This window comes from Scyliorhinus torazame, chromosome 9 (genome assembly GCF_047496885.1).
Source record: "Scyliorhinus torazame isolate Kashiwa2021f chromosome 9, sScyTor2.1, whole genome shotgun sequence".
NCBI classification, from domain to species: Eukaryota; Metazoa; Chordata; class Chondrichthyes; order Carcharhiniformes; family Scyliorhinidae; genus Scyliorhinus; species Scyliorhinus torazame.
Genome location: NC_092715.1, coordinates 185,980,021 through 185,997,498, shown reverse-complemented (window position 1 = coordinate 185,997,498; position 17,478 = coordinate 185,980,021). Strand labels below are relative to the sequence as shown.

The window sequence follows — 17,478 nt, the reverse complement described above, 5'->3', positions numbered from 1 at the left end:
AGAAACTCAACACCATCCAGGACAAAGTCCAACATTCAATCCCTCCCAACACCAGCACACAGTAGAAACAGTAGGCTCGGTTTATGGCCACCCTTCAACTAAAATGATGGACAAAACTCTGCCCGCCAGTCATTTTATGCTTTGGGGGGGGGGGGGGGGGGGGGGTTAATTAGTTCGGCATGATTTCCGCCCAATATGGGGAGGAAGATCTGCCTTAGAGAGCAGCTGGCCAACCTGATTGGCTGCCAGCTCTGTAGTCCCAGCAGCACCAGGTTCAAGCAGTGTCTAATGCTGTGACTACAGCCAGTCCCTGAATAAGAGGAGATTATTGCATTGATGGGCCCTGGCTAGTAGACTGGTCAGGATAATGGGTGGGGGGATTGGGTTACCTTGGGATGTAGGGGGTGGATGCCTCCAATGGACATAGGAGGCTTGCTAAGTGCTGCAGGTATATGGGAACACCACCCCCTGCAAATTTCCTTCCAGGTCATACATTATCCTGACTTGGAAGTATATCACTGTTCCTTCATTGCCACTGAATCAAAGTCCAACTCCTGCCCTGACAGCACTGTGGTTAAACCTACTATACTTAAGCTTTTGCGGTTCATTACCACTTTCTGCTCAAGGGTAATTAGGGGTGAGCAATAAATTCTGGTCTTGCCAGCGATATCCACGACCCATGAATGAATCAGGCTTGTTTATGTTTTTCTAACAACTCAGTGGGCTAGACAGCTGGTTTGCAATGCAGAACAAGGCCAGCAGCGCGGGTTGAATTCCCGTACCAACTTACCCGAACAGGCGCCGGAATGTGGCAACTAGGGGCTTTTCACAGTAACTTCATACTTGTGACAAAAGAGTATTATTATTATTATTTGAGATTCATAAATGTAACTTGTTTGTGTTTCAGTTTACTGATCTAAGTGGTATGTCTCCAATAAACATGGATAAAGGTAAGTTGGGGATGTACAATTATTACAAAAGTTGGTAATGTATTGCACCAGTAAAGTCACCACTGTCTTTATTTTTAAATGTCACTGCTTCACAATTGTTATCATTGGTAAACCTGTATGCAATTGCATATTTTACAAACTTTAAGCATTAGAATGACTGCATCATTTGTATGATTGATGTATAGCAACAGCATAAATGAATTGGCAATATTACAACAGACTGACTGATTTACAGTTGTTCTTTAACAAGCGTGAAATGTGCGTTACTCAAGTGTCATTAGGACAAACAATTGCAACAATTGTTTTTGTATGTAAAATAGCCAAAGTAATGTGGTGTTTGTGGCCTATTTATTTAATCTTATGGGTATCACTCGTTTCTTTGATATTCTTGTCAGAGCTAATGTACACATCAGCTCAGCAGTATCAATGATGTCCATCACGTAACTTTCTCAATTGTTAATTGTTTATTTAATTCTATTAATGATTCATTTTCAAAAATATTCAGGAATGTGGTAAATGTATTTTTTTGTTTCAATGGATAATTGTCATGGTGTGTGTATATTGGATGCTGGATAAAAGCAAATTTCTGCGGATGCTGGAATCTGAAACCAAAAGAGAAAATGCTGGAAAATCTCAGCAGGTCTGGCAGCATCTGTAAGGAGAGAAAAGAGCGAACGTTTCGAGTCCAGATTTGTCATCGTATAGGTGCCTCGAGACGCACCCATACGACCAGTGGTGCTAAGTTCACAGTGGGCATTCAGCGGCATGGCTGCCTTGCAGGCTAAGGCGATGGTCCATGCACTTCGAACCTTGCCACATGGCCCACCTGCTGGCTGCCCCTCACTACTCCCCAGACCTGGCAGAAGCCCCCCAGCCAGTGGCACAACTGACAGCACACTATAGTGATGTTGGACACTTTTCATATCCCCTTTAATCTCCCTCAGCAGCCACGCACCCTGTTTCCCGATTTTAAATACCACAAGTGAACCGCGCTGTCAGTAATTCCTCCTGGCAGAGGCAGAGCATCGCAAGGGGCCCAGACATTGCCGGATCAGGCCCGTTCATGATATGCCAACAGCATTTACTGTACAATTTGGATGCCCACGCCGGTGTGCGCCGTGGAACACATTCACACCGCTGTTCAGGCACCAGAGCGTAGCATCCGTTGAGCGCCTAGTGCTGGCCTCTATTTTTGGCTGACGTGCGATTCTAGCTCAATCGCGCTTCGCGGTTCCGGTGTCGCTGGCTGCCGAATCTCACTCATTGTCTTTTGAGCCATTGTTCCATTCAGGGATCTCCCCATCCAATTATAACATCAAACAGGACGCTAACAGTATTAAGTTGGTGGCGTAAGGAACCTGTTTCTATAACATTAACATGCCAAGCATACTCATTAAAATGCAGCTTCGCCAAAATTAAGTGTACCTTTTGAATTAAGCAGTCATCAAATGAGAAGCACATCACAACTTGTGCCAGGCTCAGCCTGATCCAATTCAAGGTTGTTCACCGGGCTCACATGACAGTGGCCCGGATGAGCAGATTCTTTGGAGTGGAGGATAGGTGTGCGAGGGGGGGCAGCAAACCATGTCCATATGTTCTGGGTATGTCCAAAACTGAGGGGATTTTGGCAGGGGTTTGCTGACGCCATGTCCACAGTATTAAATATGAGGGTGGCAATGAGTCCGGAGGTGGCGATTTTTGGGGTATCGCAGGACCCGGGAATCCAGGAGGAGAAAGAGGCGGACGTTCTGGCCTTTGCTTCCCTGGTAGCCTGGAGGTGCATTTTGCTGGCATGGAGGGACACAAAGCCCCCGAAAACGGAGACCTGGCTTTCAGACATGGCAGGCTTGCTCTGCCTGGAGAAAATTAATTTCGCCATGAGAGGGTCTCTGCTGGGGTTCGCCCGGAGGTGGCAACCATTCGTCGACTTCCTCGCAGAGAACTAATAAGAACATAAGAACTAGGAGCAGGAGTAGGCCATCTGGCCCCTCGAGACTGCTCCGCTATTCAGTGAGATCATGGCTTATCTTTTGTGGACTCAGCTCCACTTTCCGGCCCGAACACCATAACCCTTAATCCCTTTATTCTTCAAAAAACTATCTATCTTTATCTTAAAAACATTTAATGAAGGAGCCTCTTCTGCTTCACTGGGCAAAGAATTCCATAGATTCACAACCCTTTGGGTGAAGAAGTTCCTCCTAAACTCAGTCCTAAATCTACTTCCCCTTATTTTGAGGCTATGCCCCCTAGTTCTGCTTTCACCCGCCAGTGGAAACAACCTGCCCACATCTATCCTATCTATTCGCTTCATAATTTTATATATCATCGCAGCATTTATAATCGTCAGCAGAAGGGGGGGGTTAGGTTAGCGTAGGTTAGAGGGGTAAGTAAAGGCAAGACCTGTGGGAGAGGGAGGTGGAATCTGCACTATGTTTATATTTTCCTTGTTATGTATATTGTTGATTTTGTTGCTGTTAAAATGCCAAAGAAACACCTCAATAAAACATTTTTTTTAAAAAAGAGAAGCACATGCCTTCATATTCACAACTGCTTAGACCTGGCTTGCTGGTGAGACAATCTTCCTGGAGTATTTGGCTAACCTAGGGAGGTAGGGAGGAATGAATTGGCAGCCCCACATAATCTCATGGGGAATAGATGGAGGAAGTTGGACCATAGGGTTATACAGGGAAGGCCAACTCCGGGAAGTCCAAGGATGTCAGACAGGCACAGGTCTAGGGTGAATGGACATGGAGCAAAGGTGATGGTGGGTAGCTCAAGGTTAACAAAGACAGAGCGTGATAGGGTGAGTGTCGATGCTGACAGAGGGAAGGTCAAAAGTGACTGAGGGGAGAACACTGTTTAAAGTTATTCATGGTGAGTAAGATCAGAAGATTCTAATTGCAGCTGTAGTCTCAAGACATCCACACAAACAGCCAGATGTTGCTCACTTGAATGTCTACCAGGATGTCCTTTAATTTTGTGCCCAGATCTTCAACCCTATGAGGTTGTGGTGGTGTCATCGACTTCCTGCCCTCCCCACCACATGTTTGTCTGGCCTCCTCAACCTTGAATATCTAATTGTAATGCCATTGTGTGACCACAAATGGCCAGCCATCCCATCTATGAATGGAAATGTCACACATTTTGAGTTGGCTTTCAGATTTCACCCTCAATCTCTCAAATGTCCCCAAGCACTCGATAGAGAATAAATTATTTTCTGCAGTTACTGTTGTTATGTGGGTAAACATGGATACCAATTTGTACTCCACAAGGTTCCACAAGTATTAATGCAATAAACCCCCAGTGAACTACATTTTGTGATATTGGAAGAATTCTGTCCAAGACCATTTGCACTTTTTTCAAACTGTGCCATGGAGTCTTTTAATGTCTACATTAGCCACTGAAATAGGCAGTAAGATGTGGATTTAATATCATCCAAAGGGCGGGGACACGCATGAAAATATTACAATACCTTAGTTATAGCACTTAAGTCAGCCCAGATTGTGCGGTCAGGTCCTGGAATAGAACTACAGCCACACCTGTCTGAAATCGAGTGCTCGCAGCTGAATCAAGCTGACAATGTTATAATATAACTTGGGTAGGAATGTATTATCAAGGACTTAATGCATTTTGGAGGTCGTATGATAAACAGTAGAATTTGGCTGTTGTAACAACTTCTCAACTCAGAATTTTGTACTATTCTTAACATAACATATTACTATTTCCAGACTGTGTTTCATCTATGTATAATGCTCTCCTAAATTCAAACTGTGCTTTAAATTTTATGTGAGCTATTTCCATTCTAGATGTGTTCATGAAGCATAATCAAACTTCAGAATCACTGTTATCCATGATAATAAACTTCAGCAATGTTATAATATATATACTAAGTACCTTGTATTTTTCCTTTCCCTTTGAAGATGAAGGAAGTGAAGTTGACAGCGAAATGGACGATGAATTGGAAGATCCTGGAGAACCACCATTCAAAAGAGAAAAAATAGACCTGAACCAGACACTACAGAGTGTCTGTGTCGCACCATCTCTCAACAGCAGCATGCAGCAGGACTCTCTCATCCCTCTTCATGCTGATCAAATCATTACTAGTGTGGCGAGTGCCAGGCACTGCAGCACTGCTGGAAATACATACACAGCAGTCTAAACAATAATTTGACCATTCATTGATTATCCCTCTTTTCTTTACTTCAAGCCTGAAGTCTGACTGTGTTGTGGCTTCAGCTATTGAGATGATACATACTGCTATGCTGAATGTTACTCTCATACACTAACTGAGTGTATATAGGTCTTGTTTTTAGATTATTTGGTCCCATATTGATCATGTTGACTAAAGGGACTCTGTAGTCATGGCAATTGTAATTATGATGAACTTCGAACAGTATAAGTTGTTTTGTTTAGTTCTGTTTTTGATTGAAAATATATTCTTATACCTACTTCAGGACAGGATATGCTCACTTGACAGCAGAAGTACCTAAAGGTCAGGGCTAGAATCCAACAATATCCTGTTATCCCACTGCTAATATTGTTTTCTTTTGTTTGGGCCTGTTTCAATAGGATCCAGGAGTGATAGTCTGCCACGTTGTTTGAATGCACTTAGATAAGTTACAATAGGATAAAACTGTACTTATCACTACTTATAACATATTTAGGTGGTTCCATCATTCATGCATAATGTTTATTTTAAAAATAACTTAAGTCAAACATTGTAATAAATGACTATTGGTTACATTTTGGGTTGGAGGTGTGGCATGGTAATCATCAACAGTATTCTTGACCAAAGTGTTTGCTTAAGTAACAATTCTTGTGCCTCGCCACCATTAATGCCTCAGATTTATAGTAATTTTGCTGTTACCTCAAAGATTAGTACAAATACATTCTATTAATTTATGACCAGAGCACCTAAAATCCTCAATGTTTCTTTCCATGTTATTCCAGGAGATGGTTTTTTGTTGCATGCAATTTTTGACAAAATTGAAAGTTTCCTTTCCAAAGTTGGATACAGAAAATCCCCTTTCTGCCTTTTGTCATAGTCACTGATCTGAACAAGAAACTGGGCTGTCCTACTGGATTCTAGTCATGAAGCAGTTTATTTCAGCATATTGATGTGCTCTAAGCTTTGACCACAAATATTTGACTGTTACACACCGAGGAGTCTAATCTTTTCTTTTAAATTAACTTCTGCTGTTGAAGATTTTGGAATGTAGATTTATGGTTGAAATTGAAAGCTTGAGAGGGGAGGCAGTGTTCATTGTTACTGGTCTCCTAAAACTGTACTGTATTTAAAACTTGTCAAAAATCAAAATCTATTCAATTCTTTAAAACAACTTCCTACCTTTGCTGAAGGTTCAATGGAGTTCCCTTTGAAATATCAATGTTTTGAATGCTACTGATTTGCATAGTAGTGCAGCCATATTTAATAACTAGATTAGTTTAATAAAATGTTTTTTGGGAAAAAGTGTTAATGATCAAGGCTGCAGTATGTGATAAAATATGTTGCATTTGTTTCATTTATGATGATTATACTTTCTAGATTGGGTCTTACTAGACCAAAAGTATACTGTTTCATTTGAAGTCCACTGTACCTGTGAATAATGTTAGGACAGACAGGAATCATTCATTATGAATCAATGTGTCTGTCCCATCTGTGTTGCTGTAACGTCTTTAGCTGCTATGATAAGACTTTAAAAGGAGTTGACCAATACTACCTGCCGCCAGTACTTCAAGAATTTTTCATTGGTTAACAAATAACCATTGCTGTTTTTTCTGCAAAATAAGATTTTGATTTCAAACAATTTGACTTCAACATTGAGAAGTTGGACTGAAATTTTAAGCACAGGAAATTTTAAGCGTGGATGAGCAAAGAAATCTGATCTTGTGAAAATTCTTAATATACATTAGATTTGTTAAAAACTAATGATTGCTGTTTAAGTACTGTGATATCCTAGCTAATTCCAATGACTGTATTAGCCAACTCCTCAGTGTGACTACAGATCACAAAGAATGTAGCACTCAGCTTAGTCTTGGCAGCTTTACATTGAGTTTTCTGTGTGTTCTGTGTGGTTGTCAAAGATGACGAGACCAAAAGTACTGTAGCTGGCACACCTCACACATACTCATCAATTCTGTAGGAACAGACTTGGTAGGCAGTTTAAATGCCGCTTCAGGAATGTACGTCAGGGATTACTGTACCTCGGCTATTACACAGTGCCTTAAACAGTTATGGAGAGAGTTAATTTTTGTAGTTCAGCAAGGTGTGCCTGCTGTTTTTCTACTACCCACAGGGGAAGCTATGGAATGGAAGCTCGAGTGATGATTCTTAGTTAGAAACCTATGTCTTTTTCTTACACTAAGAATGAGTATATTTGTCTTATGAAGCCATGAAGGAATGAGGAGGTATATGCATTAATTAGGACTTGAGACACTTTTAAGTTGCTTAATATAGGGAGTGTACAATGTCTGAGGATTGTGGAAATCCAGAATCCCCAATTAATGCAAAATACTTCACTCATTTTTAGCACACATTCTAGAGAAAAAAATAAATTCTAAACATCTATTGACAAAGGATTCACACACATTTTCTCTCATTTAATTGCTTGGAATTTAATGAGACTCTCAATATATTCTCTACATAGTGTGAACATCAATCCTGAAGACATGGAAGTGTAGTTTGCTCATACTCTATTCTCCAATTAAACAAATTTTAGGCAATCCTGTATGATACTAGAATTTGTTTCACACATCTCTGTCTCAGTTTGTGAAAATATGTCATTTTCTATGGGGGGTTGGGGAACGGAGATCATCAGTGACAAACTTTGTGTTGCAGCTTTGGAGAAACCTGCTCTATGATTAGTCATTTTTAAAGTTTAAAACAATTGAAACTCTGCTTCTTGCAACGCACAACGATTTCTATTTGTTTTCAAATGAGATCATTTTCAGTGCTGTGACATTAAGACACGCATGTACCACTAAATAAGATGGCAAATACATGACTGTAGATTTTTGAAATATGTTTATTTAAAGCCAGTTGTGTTTACAAACTTGAAGTATGAATAAAAATGCTGAAGAACATTCCTCCCCACATTTCCCCCACCCTGGAAAAAAATGGATATTTAGGCTTTCTTTTTAATTGCAGATTTATTTTGACGAGATACCTAAATGTTAGACTTCAGGCAAGAAAAAACAGTTGAACATTTCAAATGTTTAAAGTCTCTGTTTCTTAACCAAAAAAAATGTACAAAAACATTATTTGGTTCTTTTGAAATTATTTTAGCAAACAAATTAAATTAGGTTTAAACAAACATACTCATTCTTTTCAATATCATTCATTTTGATGCTGATCAACACCAATCAAGTTAAGGTCATTAGGCAGTTTCAGCTGCCCCTTGGGGAGGGTTTCTCCTTGATTCTGTTTTCTGTGCTTTAAGACCAAACGTCAAAGGTTTGTTTTACAACATATTCAAGTCTTAATGGTATTCAAACCAATTTGGGGCACTTATTTCATAAGCATTGTGCCCCCTTCGATCTTCAAAAAAACAAACCTCATAATACTTAGTTCTGTTTTATGTTAACATTTCCATATTGTTCTGAACCAAAATGTGTTTATATGGTGTATCTGGTGTGTTTGTAATGGTTGAGAAAAGCCTTCTATATATTTATCTCTGTCCTTTTTTCCAGTGTTTAGTTTGTTGTGCTGCAGATATATTTGGATTGTAATGTGCAATTTAGACGGTTGTTAAGGGGCTGGTGGGGGAATGAGGTTCATCTGTAGATCCCGTGTTAACAATAAAATGTAGTTCTGTAGAACAGAACACACACTGCTCTGTTTAATCAATAGACTCCTTGAACATTGGTAGAAATGGGCATTTTACCTGGTATAAAAACTGGAATTGAAGCATGACCTTTATATTGAGTTTCAGTACTGATGGATAACAGTCCAGTGAATTGTGCTCACAGGTGAAGGTATGCAATGAAAGCTCTGTGTTTTGGCAGTAGAAGTGCTTCTCAGTCTGCATGCCTTTCTATATGCTGCTAGTTCGTGGTTTTTGTTTTGGTGCCAGTTGGGTTACCGTATTTTAATTTTCTCGCACTTTTTCCTGCTTACATCATCACATTTCAAAGAGCCACTTAGAGTGAATTATTTCAGCCTTTATTAAATATATATACATAAACTAAGTACAAATCCATTTAAGCCTTATTGTAGAAGTTACTCTTGTGCTTAATTTTTTTTGCCAAACGGTATGATGTGGAGTACAGAAGCACTGAAGATTCATAATATTTTGACATGCTGACACAGTTGCGGTGGAACTAATTATCAGTTTGTTTAATTTCAGCAAATAAAAGTAGCATCCAATGGTTATGATTGGCATTGGTAAAGTTCAGCTATTTTGGGAATAATTACAATTTATTTTTAAAATCTGTAATTTATAAGAACTCCATTGCTTTCACATTTTGAATAATTCTCTCCTCCTGTTTTCATTCCTTTCGTTGTCACATGGACATGCATAACGGTTTGCTGACCATGAAGTAAGTGTGTAACCTGAACTCAAGCTTTTGCCGGTGGTGCTCTTCTGGCCTGTAGGAAGTGTGTGAAAATGGCATTTATTAGCCCCCTCCTCTTGTATGCCATCCCTTAACACTCCTACCCTTCAGCTAGTTTATGGTGAGATTTCCCAGTGCAGAGAATGGGATCAGTGGAAGAAGAGAATCCATTTCGCATTGTGCTGTGACATAGCACAGGAGTCAAGGGTTTTGGGGGGAATGGAGGGTGTGGGCAGAGAAGAAAGGGGAGTTAAGGCTACAATCTGATCAGCCATGACCTTATTGAATGGCAGAGCCACCTGGAGAGTCCAAATGACCTTCACCTGTTCCTATTTCTTATGTAGCATAACATTAGTGGCTAGTCCACTCCTATTTTAGGGATGGGTACAGTAAGTTTACTGATTAGAATTACCTTTGGAAGTTTTAATCAAAGATTCAGAGGCCAAATGTTCAGTATTGAAATGTTTTTACAGATACAGACTTTGGATTTAAGAAAAACATCACTTTGCTGTTTACAAAATACAATGCCAAGTCTGCTCATTATTAAACAAATAGGTTTTCTAAACTTTGCTGGAAAACATTGCATGAAAATTAAATATGTAGTTCATGCTGTAATTGCATATCTTTGTTTCCCTATTGACATATGCCACCATGACAACTGAAATCTTGTGAGAATTCATGGAACTGATCAACCGACTCCTCTGAATCCACAACTAACAATTACACTCAGAGATTCCGAAGTAGTTTAAACATTTATGGCACCTTTCCACTATATTTATTTCCAGTCATTGACCATGCTGTGTATTTTTGGAAATTTTAAAAAGACATTCTATACACTATCTGTTTCAGGTTTCAATATTAAAACAGACACAAAGCTGTTCCAAAAATGTTTTGATTGTACTGTAATTTAAGTTTTTAGCATCCCAAATATGAAATATTGCAAGGGTATTTTCATTCATGGTCACGACACTAAATTATAAGAAGGAACATTTCAATAATGACAGCACAACACCTAGCTGCCTCTCAAATGGTTCCAGACTTTTCTGAATGGACCATTCCAGATATTAAATTACTATTTGCCTGAAGAAACGCCCACTAGCTTCAGTCCTGAACTTTTCTATTACCAGGTTACTTTTATACCTATTTGCCCCACAGTTGAATTGCAGCTTGAAATAATGCCCTAGATTTTAACCTTTTATATCCCAGTTCGTATCTTCTATATGGTGACAAGGGGCAATCTCATACACCTCTTTTCAAGGTGTTGCCAAAGATCTAACATTTAGCTTCAGCGAGGGGCATGAAATGGACACCAAAGGATTAGTCATCCATTACACACTTAGCCCAATTTTTCTTGACATTGACTTTAATACAGAAAGTAAGTGGTCCTTAACACCCCATTAAGCTTCCTATATTCTATCTCAAGGCCCATTCTGGTTTTCAGAAGTTTTTTCCTAATTTATTTCCATTGTCTTGCATTTAATGAGGTGGGTGTTTGGTGAGGGGCTGGTGATGGTGGATTGGTCACAGTGCATATGACCCTAGTAGCAGACAGGGAACCCTGAGAGGTTGGGGATCCGGAGACACTGTTGATGGTAGGGCCTCATTTAAATGAAAGTTCCCAGAGTCTTCCCTTATCCAGCCAGATTCATCACCTGTCCATCCAGCAGGAACAGTAATACGGCAGCAAGAGGAAATAGCTTGGGATCTGTGGGAACTATCTCTGCAAGTCTGGTCTGGTGGAATGGGGGTAGAAGGGGATAGTTCCAGCTTGATCAGTAGGAAGCCAGAACTTGGCCTCTTTATGGAGCCCGACTGAAACTGCTGCTTATCCTGGCCTTCAAGACATTTTAACTAAAGAAAATGTCTTCAACTTATTTTGGCCTCGTAGCCTGTGGGCTCTTTCTGGCATTGTATTGTCATCAGGCTACAGACAGTGCAGGCCTGGTTTGAAGTTAACAGTGCATCACTGTGCTGATAACACCACAGGGCTGCAACTTGTCTTTAGCACAAGTCTCATTGATGGTCTGCATTCTGTCATAAAAATTACAGCTCTGGAAACATAATGGGTTGGATCTGGTTTTTAACTCATTCAATGCAAAATTCTTGCTGTCAGAGGTGGTGTTAAAATCCCATTTAATATGGCAGTTAGATTGTTTGCCAAGAATTTTACTACTTTCTCCCACCTGCTTCCCCAATTAAGGTTGTACAAAACTGGAATGTTGACTTCCAGGAAAACACTCACCTCAGCACAAATTGGAATTCCAAGGCTCAAACAAAATGACTCTAAAACAGCAAATGTAAAATAAACCATCAATATACTAAATATAAAAGTTATTTGAATAAATTGACATTGAGGAGAAAAGTGAGTGCCTTTTAAAACACTGCTTAATCTTGTGCCTGAATTATACATTTGCACCCAGGCTGCATTGCAACTCTGATTCAGTGCTTCCATGGACTCCACATCATTATATTTTGTTCGTAAAATTGAGTAATTTAAGAGACGTACATTCTACTCTTGTCCCAAGACCTACGAAGAAAGATACCTGTATTGTGCCTGAATTGCCGCCTTGTTACAGTGTTTTAAGTTTTATAACTGCTGAGGTTGGGCATTCTGTTTAGAAATTTCTTTTACATAATATTCTACACCAGGAACAAGAATAGACACAGTGGACTGAACTGAACAGTCGCCACTCATGACAATGTAATTATGTCATATTAGGAGAAAGTGTACTCTGTGCAAAATGCCTGCTGGCAAATTCCTTCATGCTTGCAATTCGCAAACACAACTAGATGCAAATGACAGACTCCTGTAACTACAGCCTTTAACACTGAGTGACATGTTGGCAATTCAGTATATATGCCCCTTTCAAATAGAGTTTATCAGTGCCATTTTAGAATTCACTTACTAAGTGGCAAATTGGAGTATTCCGATGCACAAGCACAAAAAGGCCCAAAATATTGGGGGATTTTTTAAAATTGGTCTAACTACATCTGAATTATGTGAATTAATTATGTAAAAGTTAAGATTTTTCAGATTTTTGTAGAGAATGTATTGTGAAATTATGTAATTTTTCTCAGTTTTTTGAATGACAGCTGCATATAGTTTTAATTATTTAAACACTTATGATGAGGATGTGATTTTGAATAATGTTCAATTATGTAAATATATATTTCATGCTGTGATTTTGTGAGAAATGTTTTATGAAATCTTTCAATATATCATGACCTTTATAAATTGGTTGAAGCAAACTAATAGTGTGCGTGTGAAAGGTTTGTACTGTGTACTGTACAATGACAGGAATTTTTTGTAAACAAGAATATGAAATCTTATAGTGTGTTCTTACATGTAGACAAGCAACTAGTATATACTGAAGACACTTGTGTAGAAAGTTTTTCTTAATATTTCAGACTTGAACTCAGGCTAGCTTTTCTTGTCGTGTTTCTATAAGCTGTGGCTTGTCTGTATAAAAAAAAAAAAAAATCAATAAAAAATTGTTTTTCTTGGTTAAAAAAAAAGCGGGTTTTTTCTTACCTGTTGCATTTGCTTATACTTCATATTTCCTGAAAACTTCAGTGATCCAATAAACTGGTAAAATCACAGTGACTCCAGTCCCCCAAAGAAGAAATAAAATCACAGTGACTCCAGTCCTCCAAAGAACTGGTAAAATCACAGTGACTCCAGTCCCCCAAAGAACTGGTAAGATCACAGTGACTCCAGTCCCCCAAAGAACTGGTAAAATCACAGTGACTCCAGTCCCCCAAAGAACAGGTTAAATCACAGTGACTCCAGTCCTCCAAAGAACTGGTAAAATCACAGTGACTCCAGTCCCCCAAAGAAGAGATGAAATCACAGTGACTCCAGTCCTCCAAAGAACTGGTAAAATCACAGTGACTCCAGTCCCCCAAAGAACTGGTAAAATCACAGTGACTCCAGTTCCCCAAAGAACTGGTGAAATCACAGTGATTCCAGTTCTCCAAAGAACTGGTAAAATCACAGTGACTCTAGGCCCTGTTAATTTGTAGGTGGAATCACATCTAACTTTCCCTTCCTGCCCTATGTAATACAAAGGTACCTCCTGCCTCCTATTTAAGTTTGCCTCTTCCTGCTGCTTCAAGTCATTGTCCATTTGCTACTTAGAATAACAAGATTTTGAGCAACCCTACCTTGCAATGACTTCCACAGATCTGGGGCTGGATTCTCCGATTCTGCGGCTATGTCCGCAGGATCCATCTACGACCAAAAGGTTGGCGCCTACCCCGCACCAATGCTCTGCCCAGTGGGGAGGCTAGCATTCACGCCACCTAACGCATACGGACGCAGAATTGCCGAGTCTGTGGCCACGCATGCGCACGCCGGCGGCTGTGCTGTGCAACATGGCGCGTGGACCTGTCCTGCCAAATTCTGTCCCCTTGTAACCATCCCTCACCAGCCCCCGCCAAAGACCCCCCCCACCCCCTGCCATCGGAAGGGCTACCCCCCCCCCCCCCCCCCCCCCCCGATTGTGATGGCACTGGACACAGTCCGCAGCTGCCGTGCGAGGTCCCCGAAAAGTGCGAGGACACGGGGCCCCAGGCCGTCGGGGACACGGCCCATCAGGGGAGGGCCTCGGGTGACGTCCTGAGGTCGTCCCGATGGCATAGGGTGTACTCCACGAGTACGTCGGATTTGAGGGGGCGGAGCATTGTAAAAACGGCGCTGCCCCCGATTCCGCCGTAAAAATGGATTCTCCGGTCAATCACTGAACACTATTTTGGGGTCGGCAATCAGAGAATCCCGCTCCCGATTTGTCTATTCCTTTTCTCGGTAGCAATGTTTTGACTTTATGGAGGAAATTCTTTTTGGTTACACTTTCCTTTTTATGCCGTCCCCTTAATTACCATGAAATAACTAATTTCGACCTGTTAACAAATTGCTCTCAGTACTAAATGTACTTTTATCATTTTGTAGCACCAAGTGTGATCACAGAGTACCACTAATAATAAGAAGGTGGAACATCTTGAGTAGTTATTGAGACAGCAAGAGCTTATTTGTCATTTGAAAGTACACTTATGCATTTATCATCTCTTCCAATAATCTGAATACTTTTTGAATGCAGGGCTGGATTCACTGAGGTGCTTGATACTTCCATTAAATATACACATGTACAATTACTATCAGTATTATTTCATGACAAATCTTCAATAATGCTGTAACAAACACTCAAAAAGGTTTAAAAAGAATATGCAAGCCTTGAAGGCCCTTTTAAGTTTGTTCCCACCGCCAAATTTGTTTATATAATCTATTTCACACAGCAATTTCCCTGAGCAACAACATGCACTGAAATAAAGTTCAGTGGGCACCAGCGGTCATCTGATACCTTGCCTGAGTTAAGACTGACATGATTACGGTTGTTTGATTTATCTGTGAAAGTCATAATAGTTGAGCATAATCTTATCAAATATAGACATTTCCTACATTACAACAGGGACTACACATCAAAAGTATCTTATTGGCTGTAAAGGACTTTGGGGTGTCATGAAAGACACAATATAAATGCAAGTAATTTTCTTTTATCTTTGCTGGATCTAGACGTACATCCAGAAAGTCACTGTGTAGAAATCAGGGGGGTGATTCTCCGAACCTTGCGCAGGGCCGGAGAATCGGCGCAACCACGCCCCGACGCCGGTGCGCGATTCACCGAGGTGCGAAGAATCGGCGCCATTTGCGCCGGCGCGTTTGACGCGGCGCCGATTCTCCAGCCCAGATGGGCCGAGCAGATACGACGGAGTCCCGCAGGCGCCATTCACCCCTGGTCGCTGCCGGCGGGAACTCTGCGCGAAGGGCTGTGGGGCAGGGAAAAGCGATCCTTCACGGGGGGGGGGCTCCAATGGGGTCTGGCCCGCAATCGGGCCCACCGATCGGCGGGCTGGCCTCTTTCCTGCCCCCCCCCCCGGGCATACTTTCCTGCGCGGCCGTCCCCTGAACACCGACGCCATGTTGCGTCGGGGCCGGCACGCAGAAGAAGTCCCCCGCACATGCGCAGGTTGGCGTGGCCCAACTGCGCATGCGCGGGTTGGCGCGGCACCCATTTGGCGCCAGGGAGGGAGGCTGGAGCGGCGTGAACCGCTCCAGCGCCGTGCTGGCCCCCTGTGGAGGACAGGATTGGTCATCCCCGTGCCCGTTTCGCGCTGTCATGAAACGCGACAACGTTCACAACGGCGCAAAAACTTGCGTTCCATTTTGGAGAATCGCCCCCCCCAAGAGTTTGGAACTTTCTTAGTCATTTTATTTTCATGTCCTTAACTCCACGGTATTTGACATTGTTGATCAGGCTGGAATAATTCAATTTGTGAAGTGAGGATCAATTGTGGGGCCACCCTGACCCCCAAGTAATGAAAACTTGTACTAGAGAAGCAGAGATTAACATGCCTAAATGGGCTCACCTTCTGGGCAATGACCGGAAAACATTCAATGGGCGGCACAGTGGTTAGCACTGCTGCCTCACAGCTCTAGGGACCCGGTTCACTTCCAGCTTTGGGTGACTGTCTGTGTGGAGTTTTTTCGTTCTCCCCGTGTCTGCGTGGGTTTCCTTCAGGTGCTCCACTTTCCTCCCTCAGTCCAAAGATGGGCAGGTTAGGTGGACTGGTCATGCTAAATTGCCCCTTAGTGTCCAAACGTTTAGGTGGGGTTACTAAAATGGGGATAGGATGGAGGCATGGGCTTCAGTAAAGTGCTCGTGCAGACTCGATGGGCTGAATGGCCTCCTTCTGCACTGTAAATTATATGAACTCTGTGAACTACCTAACTTTAATTCATAGCTAGAGAAGGAGCTGGAGGTATTAAGTGTCTTCATTATGTCACTGATGGAGGAAATTGGGTCAGTAATACATAAAAGTAGGCACTGCCAAGGTGCCTCGATGGCACTGCCAAGCTGGCAAAAGTACTGACTGGGTGCCAAGGTGGCACTTTCTTTCCCCATTCCCCAAACGAGGCGTCTAGCTTCATCGGCTCAAACAGGTAGGTGACACAAATAGAGGCCAACTTCGACAGAGACCTAAGCTTAAACTGTTGTCTGAACTGTCACCATATCCTCAAAGTGGATACGACACCGGACTTGCAGAATATTTTGTCGACGAAAACGGGAGCAAAGCTGTCACAATTGCGCCCAATCCAGATCCATTACATGACGTCACCTCAACCTGCACCCAAACGGCCTCAGAGTCGTTGCACCAACCCAGCACCTTCTCCACGTTGGCCACCCAGTACTAAAAAAGTACTTTCGGCAGCGGCAGGCCCCCATTTGTCTGTCTCTATGAAATTACCCTACAATCTCTCGGAGTCTTAACTGCCCATATAAAAGCTGTTATCAACTTATTAACACTTCCAAAAAAGGATTTAGGGAGGAAGACAGTGAAAAGATAACAGAAACCATGGAAGAATCCTGTCTGATATTTATCTGACCTCATTGCTAGCACCTTAGCCAAAACCTTGGCATCCACATTCAGCAACGAACTAGGATGGTACGACCCACATTTCACACTGTCCTTATTTTTTTTCAACAAAAGGGAAATTGATGCCTGCACCAGAAGGGAGCACCGGGTCAGAGAGTCCTGAAACACCAGCAACGGGACCAACTGTCTGGCAAGCATCTTATAAAACTCCACTAGAAACCCATCCGGCCCTGAGGCCTTACTCATTTGCATCGGCCCTATAGCTGCTAAGATTGCCCCAGGACTTAGCGATGCCTCCAACTCTTGGCACTCCTCCTCCCCACGACAGGAAACTCCAGCCCCCCCAAAAATGCCAATATCTCCGACCCCCGCCCCCCACCCCACCGGCAGCTCCGACCTGTAAAGTTTATTATAGAAAGCCTCAAACACACCGCTAACTCTATCCGGGGCAGACATCAGCTTACCACTCGAGTCGTTGGCCAGAATGATCTCCTGGGAGGACGCCTGCCGCCTGAACTGGTGAGCCAGGAAATGGCTGGCCTTC

At 41.9% G+C, this 17,478-nt stretch overlaps 1 protein-coding gene across 10 annotated transcripts in view; it reads left to right on the top strand.

Moving 5' to 3' along the window:
* The window catches only part of rfx3 (regulatory factor X, 3 (influences HLA class II expression)), a 667,766-nt gene extending 654,747 nt beyond the window's left edge, over window positions 1-13,019 (top strand). For all 10 annotated transcript variants that reach the window (XM_072516895.1, XM_072516900.1, XM_072516898.1 and 7 more), the window contains 2 exons: window positions 908-950; window positions 4,871-13,019. In XM_072516895.1, coding sequence (XP_072372996.1) covers window positions 908-950; window positions 4,871-5,109 — 282 coding nt within the window. In that variant the 3' untranslated portion in view covers window positions 5,110-13,019. The remainder of the gene's footprint in view (window positions 1-907; window positions 951-4,870) is intronic.
* Window positions 13,020-17,478: the final 4,459 nt, after the last annotated feature.